The 10,173-nt window shown below is 56.2% G+C and overlaps 1 protein-coding gene across 1 annotated transcript in view; it reads left to right on the top strand.

Moving 5' to 3' along the window:
* Window positions 1-3,562, top strand: part of ARSA (arylsulfatase A) — an 11,702-nt gene extending 8,140 nt beyond the window's left edge. Inside the window, exons 5-8 of the mRNA XM_026656390.2 lie at window positions 290-414; window positions 925-1,052; window positions 1,584-1,686; window positions 1,827-3,562. Of these exons, the coding sequence (XP_026512175.1) occupies window positions 290-414; window positions 925-1,052; window positions 1,584-1,686; window positions 1,827-2,131 (661 nt within the window). The 3' untranslated portion in view covers window positions 2,132-3,562. The remainder of the gene's footprint in view (window positions 1-289; window positions 415-924; window positions 1,053-1,583; window positions 1,687-1,826) is intronic.
* The last annotated feature ends 6,611 nt before the right edge of the window (window positions 3,563-10,173 follow it).

The raw sequence follows: 10,173 nt of genomic DNA, 5'->3' as shown, positions 1-10,173 counted from the left end.
CATCCCCAACCCGGTGCTGGAACATGAACGTCCCTCCAGGCTCCCTCTGGACGTCCACTGTCCCGTCCTGCCTGCGCTTCTCGGCCCGAGCCGCTTGTGGGGCCCGAGAGACCAAGGGCCTGCGCCACCCCAGCGGTGCCCTGCCCTGTGGACACCCTGTGGGGCTGTGGCGCCCGCAGGGAGCTGTCTGGGAAGGGGCAGTGTGGCCCCTGCCGGGTCTGTGCCAGCGCTCTGGGGCAGAGCAGTGTTAACCTTTGTCTTGCTGATGGGCGCTCTCCCCTCCCCGCAGCCCCGAGACCATGCGAATGGCCCGTGGGGGCAGCTCGGGTCTCCTGAAGTGCGGAAAGGGAACGACATACGAGGGCGGGATGCGGGAGCCTGCGGTGGCTTATTGGCCGGGCCGGATCTCCCCGGGTAAGCCTGGCGTTGCTCCCAGCTGCTCTGCGGTGCCTGGCGGTGCTGGCGCACGGCAGCAGGACCTGGGCCTACCTCTGCCCGGACGCCCGTCAGTCTCCACACGGCCTGGGAGGCGCCTGCGATGGACAGGCTGAAACTACAGATTTGGGGGGGCTGTGCAGGCCCCAGTGGGACCGGCCCGCCCCACACTCCTGCTTGGCGTGCGGGGGAGATGACCAGGGAGTGTGCGGGGCTGGCAGGGCAGAGGATCCAAAGGCCTCAGCCCTGTGGAGGGGAAACATGGTGGGGGGGAACAACGCGTGCCTATGGCTGGGTGGTGTCCGTAGGGGGATGAATCCCCCTGTCCCAGGAGGTTGGGGGGGCCCTCCTGGGTGAGGGAGGGGCTCTGGGGGCGGCGGTTGGACAGTGGGGAGGAGGGTGCCAGCGGGCTCGTGGGATATCGCTGGTGTGAGGCAGGGGACTGACGGCACCTGAGCCTTTTTCCTTGTGACTGTGGCCGGGCGCCAGGCGTGACCCACGAGATGGCCAGCACCCTGGACATCCTGCCAACCTTGGCTGCCCTGGCTGGGGCGCCTCTCCCCCCTGTCCCATTGGACGGCTACGACCTGAGCCCGGTGCTGTTTGGAGGTGGGAAGGTGAGTGCCCTGGGCCAGTGCTGCTGCGGTCACACTGCGAGTGTGGGGGTTGATGTGGGGGCGGGGGGCACCAGTGTCTGACGGGCTGCCCTTGCCAGTGGGTGCTCCGCACACTGCTGTGGAGAGGGGCGGGCCGGGGTGTCCGTGACTCAGGGGCCCTCTTCACTGCAATAACAAATGCAGCACCGAGTCAGCCCTGGTCAGCTGGCACGGGCTCCTGGGGCTTGGGCTGCGGAGCTCTGAAACTGCAGTGTCGACATTCAGCCTTGGGCTAGAGCCCGGGCTCTGAGACCCCATCCCGTCTCCTTCCTGCATGGCCACTGGCCCGGCACCTGGCCCGGCCCAGCCATGGCTCACTGCCACCCCGTCCCGTCTCCTTCCCTGTCTATGGCCACTGGCCCGGCTCCTATCCTGTCCTGTCTCCTTCCCTGTCCATGGCCACTGGCCCGGCCATGGCTTAGTCACTGCCCTTCCCTCCCCATGCATGGCTCGGCCACTGCCCCGCATGACTCTGCCTCTGGTTGCTCGCAGAGTCCCCGGCAGATGATGTTCTATTACCCGCCCAGCCCCAGCACGCTGCTTGGCGTCTTTGCCGTCAGATACGGGAAGCACAAGGCTCATTTCTTCACACAAGGTAGCTACCTCCATGGGGGTGGAATGGGCAGCCCCCGCTCCCTGCGTCCTTTTCAGGGCTCTGGTTGTGGTTCCAGCCCAGCCCTGGGGACCCCGGCTGAGGGAAGGTGGCTTCAGCTGCTGTTTGCATTTGTCTCCCAGGTGCCTTCCACAGTGGGACGACCCCCGACCCGGACTGCCATGGGCTGACGCCCCTGACGCCCCACGAGCCTCCACTGCTCTTTGACCTGGAGGCTGACCCTGCCGAGAACTATAACCTGCTGCAGGGTGGTGCCGTGGGGCCAGAGGTGCTGCGGGTGCTGAAGGAGATCCAGCTGCACAAGGCGCTCTTCGACCAGCGCATGGAGTTTGGGGAAAGCCAGATAGGGAAGGGCATCGACTCTGCCCTCCAGCCCTGCTGTGCCCCCGGCTGCACCCCCAAGCCCTCCTGTTGCCACTGCCCCTAACTTCCCCCACCCTTTAACTCTCCCCTCGCCACTGCCAGGAACCCCCCGCTCTTCGAAAGCCTCCTGCTGCTGTGCCCATCTCTCTGCTGCCACTCCCTAAAGTCCCTGCACCGGCCTCCCCGCTGCTCTCCCCAAACCTGCCTGCAGCCAGGCGCGCTGCGTTGGGGTGCTTCCCTGGCCGGTAGAGCTGCCTCCCGCTCCCCAGGCCTGACGCTGAGGTCCCTAGGTGCTGGCTGCATGGGGGCGTGGGGTGAGATGCTAGGAGGGGAAGGGGCAGGTTCCTGGGGGGGTGTTTTACCTCTGCACTGGGAGTCTTTGGCCATTTGACACAAACCTCCGCTCCCCTGGGACGCACTGAGTACAGTGAGCCCTCTGGAGTCCAGGGGGCTCTGGAACAAAGCAAAGGACCCGCCCTCAGAGCCTAGCACCCCAATGCAGCCAGCGGGGGGCCCGGCAGTACCAGCCTGCTGCAGCGGGAAGGCCAGGGAGTGGAGCGTGGCTCGCTCTGCGGGGCTGGCACAGCAGTGAGGGCCAAGGCCGTATCAATACTGGCGCAGAGGTGGAGTGTGGGGTGCGAGGCCAGGATCAGGGCCAGCAGCAGCAGCCGCAGTGCTTGGCCCTGAGCATGTGGACGGGGGACTGACGGGGGACTCTGCAGTCAGGAGAGGAGCTGTGCAGAGCTCCGGGGTAGGTCCCTTCACCTGCGTGGATGCAGCCAGCTGTCGCTGTGGGAGACGACTTGTGCTTGTTTAAAGGGTGAAATAAGGAGAAATGAGTTCATGGAGTGGCTGCCCTCCAGGCTCAGCTGGTATTTGCAGTCTGTGGGCAGGTGTGACCTGGGCTGTGTGCACCGGCGGGCCAAGGAGCCAGGGTTCCCACCCAGAGCTGATGCAGAGAAGGCCTAGTCCTGAGCCCCCTCGGCAGAGCTCCCGCCCGGGGAGTGAGAGCCGTGAGATGAGCAGTGTAGGCCCAGCCAAGGAGGGCCTAGGGCAGCTGCTTGGGATACCCAGGGGAGGAGGTAGCTGCTGGCATCCTGCAGAGAAAGGCCAAGTACAAGCTATGACGCTGACATGCCCAGACAGGCGTGTTACCCCTCCGGCTTTACCAGCTTCTCAGTGCTTTACCGAAGGGAGGGGCGGGGGTTCATGTGTGGTCACTGCTGAGCTAAGCTTGATTGTCATGGGTCTTGCAGGACGTTTGTACGGGAAATATTCTGAGATGTCAAGTGTTAAATATTGTGTTCCACAACCACTGGGGCAGAAGCACATCGCCTGTGGTGGGATGGGTCTTGGCACACAAGAGTGAGACCAATCAATGCTTTCCAATCCAGCTCAGACATGTGTTTACAGTCTGGACCGGATCCAGGCCGCAGCATTGACAAAGACAAAAGAACCCTGTAACGGGGTTGGGGACTCACCACCGCGGCGCCTCCTACTGGTTACTCCGGGAATTAGCTCAGTCCAGTGGAGCGTCCCCTCTCGGTGGTATCCCGCCCGTTGTCTTGCCCTCGGTTGGCTTCTGAGCCCACGTTGCTCACCAACTCGCAGCGTCCTCTTCAGGACCACTGCCCTCCGGCAGTGCCCCTTAGTCCATCCACACCCCCTTCCGGGGGGGTGTCAATCAGCAGTCTCTATGTCCAGCCACCGTGGTCAACCACACACCCCAAAGTCTAATCCTTCCTGTCAGGGATCTGGCATGGTCTATAATGGCCGCTCCCTATGGCCAATGGCTGGGTGTACTGCAAGGGGGGGACCCAGGCCCACCCTCTACTCTGGGTCCTGGCCCAGGGACCCTCTGGCAGCAGCCTCGCTGTCCTCCTTCTCTTCTCTCCATCTGTCCACTTCCCTGGGCCATTTCCCCTTCAGCCCCTGGCACTGGCTAGGCCCTTCCCGTCAGGGCCTGCAGCCTGGCAGACACCGGGCTGGAGTTCCTTTCTGCTCCCCCAGGCCTGCCCAGCTCTGCGCTGTCCATGGTGCTAGTCTCCCACCTCTGGAGACAGAAAGCCTGAGACAGACTGACTGCTCTCTCCCTGAGCAGCCTTTTATAGGGCAGAGCCTGGCCCTGATTGGCTGCCTCCAATCCAGGCCCTGATTGGCTCCCAATAAGCCCTTCCCTGATTGGCTACCCATCTGCGCAGGCCCACTGGCCTGCAGCCGCCCCACTACAAACCCCAAGGAGAGAGACTGCCACGGGGACCCTCAGGGCTGAGCTGCTGATAATGAAGAGAGACCAAGTCTGGGGATGTATCAGAGAAGAAGAAAGGGCACAAGATGTTATCCATTACGGAGGGCTCTCTGCCAGGGGAGCATCCCCTGAAAAGTGGGTCCCCGCTCTCTGGACTGGACAAGCACTGGACACACTGACCACTGGATGACAAATGCCTTCTTAGACAGGAAAGGGACTTGTTAACAAGTATAAGCTCTAGATTACATTTTATGTTTTTCTTTTACCTGTAACCTCATGTTTCCAAACCCTTTTCCTTGCTTTTATTCGAATCTGTAACTTGATCTCTGTTAAATAAACTGAAATCTGGTTTTACTGTAGACACGTCCAGGTGCCTTGTGTTGAACTGAAGCGATGCCAGTAAACTGGAGTGCGCTGCTTCCAGAGAAGCAGCGAATGGGTGTACATTGTGCGTGTGCAGAAGATAAGGGACTGGGCACTTGCGTGTGATAAGGTGGGGTGTGTAAATTGTAGCCCACAAAGGGAAAGAGTGGGGCTTGCAGTAGCCCGTGTAGGCCTTGCTGGATCCCTAGCATAACTAGCCGTGTGAACAAAGGCTGTGAACCAGAGCAGGCCTGGCCTGGGCAGAATAACAACACACTACGTGGGATTCTTCTTCTGTCGTATGGCGATAGTGAACCAGTAAAAGCAACGGCATGATTACAGTTGGATTGTAAGGTCTCTTATCCTATCCAGAGCCAAGGGGGTAGCCATGTGAATGGCTCTGATGCCTCCAGGAAGAGCATACATTGGACAGTCATCCATGATTTGTCTGACAGTTTGCACCACGCCACAGGCGCGGTTCGGCGATTCTCTCAATTCCATCTCTGGAGTAAGTATGCGTGTAGTGAGGTGGTGTGACCTCCCTCCGACCCAGAGAGGAAGGGACGACTGAGCCACCACTACAATGCGCATCTTCCATGTCGGGTGCGGACATGGTTTGGAGCTGGCCAGACGTGCCATGGGGAGCTGAAGCCTGGCACTTGCCCAGTTGGGTCATCGATTAGAGTTCGTTTGATGCATTGCAGCTTGGAAAAGAGATGGCGAAGGGGGGATATGATTGAGGTCTATAAAATCATGACTGGTGTAGAGAAAGTAGATAAGGAAGTCTTGTATTATGAGAAGTAGTAAACAACAACTAGGGCTAACCAAATGAAATTAATAGGCAGCAGGTTTAAAACAAATAAAAGGAAGTATTTCTTCACACAATGCACAGTTAACCTGTGGAACTCCTTGCCAGAGGATGTTGTGAAGGCCAAGACCATAACAGGGTTCATAAAAGAACTAGATAAATTCATGGAAGATAGTTTCATCAATGGCTATTAGCCAGGATGGGCAGGGATGGTGTCCCTAGCCTCTGTTTGTCAGAAGCTGGGAATGGGCGACAGGGGATTGATCACTTGATTATTCCCTGTTCATTCCCTCTGGGCCACTTGACACTGGCCACTGTCAGAAGACAGGATACTGGGCTAGATGGACCTTTGGTCTGACCCAGTATGACCGTTCTTATGTTGTGTTAGCTAACATCAAGTCAGCACGTTCCAGACTGGAGAGGGTGGTACAGAAACACACATCTGTCAGGTAGCTACATAAACAAATTCCCACAAGCTGGCACAGGAACGCACTGACCCCTTGTAAGATAAGGAGGGAACGGCAGGATAATGGGGAAGGGTGTCTTGTTTGAACTAGCAGGTACACGGAGAAGGGTGGTAACTCACAACATCTAGAGTGTGATACGTACCTTGTTTGTATCCATGTATAAAAGGAGAAGTCCTAGGAGGGGCACCTTTGTGCCAGCCTAGGGGACAGGATCCTGGTGTCCTGACTGACCCAGTGCCACTGGCGTGAGCCTACATGCTAGTGTACCTGTAACCACCGAGCCGGGGCGCTAGGACCATGCTTCGTCAACAATAACCCTGGCTGAGCACCTATGCCACCAAACCGAGCCTTTGGTCTTTCCTTATAACGACGTCGCAGTATGCTGAACGGGCGAGCTGCATTCCCTGCTAGCGCAGCTGGCACCAGCACTCCAGGAGCAGAAACAGGCCGCCACGCTCACAGCCCAGCATAGAGAACGTGTGGACTCTGCCCCTGGTAGCTTTGGGAGCTCGTCCCTGGTGGGCACAGACAGGACTCCCTCATGCTGTAACGGGGGGTAGCGATTCACCCTAGACACCTTGGGGACCCCCTCAATTGTCACACAGGCAGCCAGACCCTGGGCAAGTGAGAACAGAGGCCACTACTGTTGGGTGATGCCTGTGGGGTTTGGGTGTGTCTGTGCCTAGGCGTTGTGCTACGGGGATCAGTGCCCGGCGGGTACCTGAGCTGGATGGATGGGGATGTATGCGGGGAGGGAGGGAATGGCTTTACCCCTATGACTCCTCCTGACGCACAACCTGCCCTAAACAGGCTCTGTCTGTCTGTGCTTGGATTGTGTCCTTGGGGCAGGGACAAGCCGTATTGGAGTGTTCAGAAAGTGCCTGGCACCTGGTGGGGGGTGTGGTGAAGTGGGACTGTTCTTAATGTTTCCTCTGAATACTGTAGGGGTGCCTCAGTTTCCCCTATGCATTTCTTAAGTCTCTAGGTGGTGAGATAAGGGGGTGTAATTGTTGCAGAGCAAAGGGCCAGTGTGCATAAATGGCCAACACTCTGTCTCCTGGCAACTAATGGCCGGGGCCCTTCCCCCCTGCAAAGTGATAGCTAAAGGTGTTGGAGAACAAAGGAATCAGGTGACCTCCTGGCCCAGGAAAGGGACAAAGCCCAGAGGAGGAGGGGCTGGAGAGGGAGTCAGTTTGGAGCTGGCTGGGGACGAGGGGTGAGTGCAGACATGGGTGTCTGGCTCACTGCCCCCCAAAATGGACCCGGCTGAGGGGTCTTGTTCTCTGTATCTACAAGCTCTGTTTCAGATCGTGTTCCTGTCATCTAATAAACCTCTGTTTTACTGGCTGGCTGAGAGTCACGTCTGACTGCGAAGTGGGGGGGCAGGACCCTGTGGCTTCCCCAGGACCCCACCTGGGCGGACTTGCTGTGGGAAGCGCACGGAGGGGCAGAGGATGCTGAATGCTCCAAGGTCAGACCCAGGAAGGTGGAAGCCATGTGAGCTTCTTGGCCTGAAGACAGTCTGCTCCATGGGAGAGGAGACTTCACCAGAGTCCTGACTGGCTCCGTGAGGAGCAGTTCCAGAGCATCGCCTGGGGACCCTGTGACAGGGGGCTCCCGTAAATAATGGTAAAAACATGGTGTTACTAAATCCATTTCTTATCATTGCGGGAGGAGACTCCCAACCCCGAAATCCTTCCCACCCTTGGGTGCCCACGGCATCCTGCGGCCGCGTGTGTGAGAGAGAGGGACAGTCGGCTCCTTGGACAGAGCCTGTCCCCCTGTGTTGGACAGAGCCCAGCACAGAGCTGGTGCGAAGCAAAGGACTATTAAGAGGCTGAGTCGGCATTAGTTTTAATTACCGAAACACTTGGCTCCTTACGCAGAAGGTGGCTGGATGCCAGGTTAGGAAAGGCGGTGAGAACTTGCTCCAAACGCAGGCGCTGCAGGGCCGGGGCCTTGCAAACAGAGACATGGCTGGAAGCTCAAGCTCCGTGCCAGGCGCTGGGAGCTTGGACAAGGCGCTTGCTCCTGCGTTAACACTTGCTAGCACTCTTTCTTCTCACGTTTTGTACCGTTTGTTCTTCTGACAGCAGAAGCTGTGTGAGGCTCTGGTGCATTTTCAGAGGGCGCCAGGAGCTGTGCTGACGTGGGCAGCACTTATTAATATCAGAGTGAAGCTACAACATGATCAGGGCATTCTGCAGCTCTCCGCAGAACAGGCGGTGCTGGGTCCAACAGGAACTCATCAGGGGCTGGGGCTGTAGCCAAGTTGTGGGCTTTGAATGGATGCAGATTACACCAGTGCAACCCCCTGCGTGACACTAATTGGATCTCACCCTGGTTTATACTGGGGTATCTGAAACTGATTCCTGGCTGATTTAAGCCAGGCTTGAATTGAATTAGCAGTGTCCACGCAGGCATTTGTACTAGTTTCAATCAATATAAAACAGTTTTAGTGAAACTAGTGCAGCTTGTGGGTGGAGACCAGACCAAAAAGGGGGCCCAAGACAGTAGCGCTGATGGGGTGGAAGGGAGTGAATTTGCTCATGCTGCTGTGGCTTCAGCTGGAGAAGTGACGAGGGCTGTGTAGAGAAAGGTACATCCCTTTCACCAAGGATTCAATCCACATGGGTTTAGGGAAGATGGATCCTGTCAAACTAACTTGATAGTTTTTCTAGATGCGATTACTAGTTTGGTAAAGGTAATGTAGTGATGATGTAATATATTCGACTTCTGGAAGCCATTGGACTTGGGATCACATGACATTTTGAATAAAAAATTAGAACAATATGAAATTAACATGGCACACATTGAATGGATTAAAAACTGGCTAACTGATAGGTCACAATATTTACTTGTAAATAGGGAATTGATAGGTTGTGTTTCCAGTAGGGTCCTGCAGGGATTGGTTCTTGGCCCTGTGCTATTTAACACTTTTATCAATGACCTGGAAGCAATCATAAAATCATCACTGATAAAGTTTGCAGATGACACAACAATTGGGGGAGTGGTAAATAATGAAGAGGCCCTGTCACTGGTACAGAGCGATCATAGAATATCAGGGTTGGAAGGGACCTCAGGAGGTCATCTAGTCCAACCCCCTGCTCAAAGCAGGACAAATCCCCAACTAAATCATCCCAGCCAGGGCTTTGTCAAGCCTGACCTTAAAAACCTCTAAGGAAGGAGATTCCACCACCTCCCTAGGTAACCCATTCCAGTGCTTCACCACCCTCCTAATGAAAAAGTTTTTCCTAATATCCAATCTAAACCTCCCCCACTGCAACTTGAGACCATTACTCCTTGTTCTGTCATCAGGTACCACTGAGAACAGTCTAGATCCATCCTCTTTGCAACCCCCTTTCAGGTAGTTGAAAGCAGCTATCAAATCCCCCCTCATTCTTCTCTTCTGCAGACTAAACAATCCCAGTTCCCTCAGCCTCTCCTCATCAGTCATGTGCTCTAGACCCCTAATCATTTTTGCTGCCCTCCGCTGGACTCTTTCCAATTTTTCCACATCCTTCTTGTAGTGTGGGGCCCAAAACTGGACACAGTACTCCAGATGAGGCCTCACCAATGTCGAATAGAGGGGAATGATCACGTCCCTCGATCTGCTGGCAATGCCCCTACTTATATAGCCCAAAATGCCGTTAGCCTTCTTGGCAACAAGGGCACACTGTTGACTCATATCCAGCTTCTCGTCCACTGTAACCCCTAGGTCCTTTTCTGCAGAACTGCTTCCTAGCCATTCGGTCCCTAGTCTGTAACAGTGCATGGGATTCTTCCGTCCTAAGCGCAGGACTCTGCACTTGTCCTTGTTGAACCTCATCAGGTTTCTTTTGGCCCAATCCTCTAATTTGTCTAGGTCCCTCTGTATCCTATCCCTACCCTCCAGCGTATCTACCACTCCTCCCAGTTTAGTGTCATCTGCAAACTTGCTGAGAGTGCAGTCCACGCCATCCTCCAGATCATTAATTAAGATATTGAACAAAACCGGCCCCAGGACCGACCCCTGGGGCACTCCACTTGAAACCGGCTGCCAACTAGACATGGAGCTGTTGATCACTACCCATTGAGCCTGACAATCTAGCCAGCTTTCTATCCACCTTATAGTCCATTCATCCTGCCCATACTTCTTTAACTTGATGGCAAGAATACTGTGGGAGACCGTATCAAAAGCTTTGCTAAAGTCAAGGAATAACACATCCACTGCTTTCCCC

Source organism: Terrapene carolina, unplaced genomic scaffold (genome assembly GCF_002925995.2).
Source record: "Terrapene carolina triunguis isolate 2854851 unplaced genomic scaffold, T_m_triunguis-2.0 Scaffold230, whole genome shotgun sequence".
NCBI classification, from domain to species: domain Eukaryota; kingdom Metazoa; phylum Chordata; order Testudines; family Emydidae; genus Terrapene; species Terrapene triunguis.
This window is presented reverse-complemented; position numbering and strand designations above follow the sequence as displayed.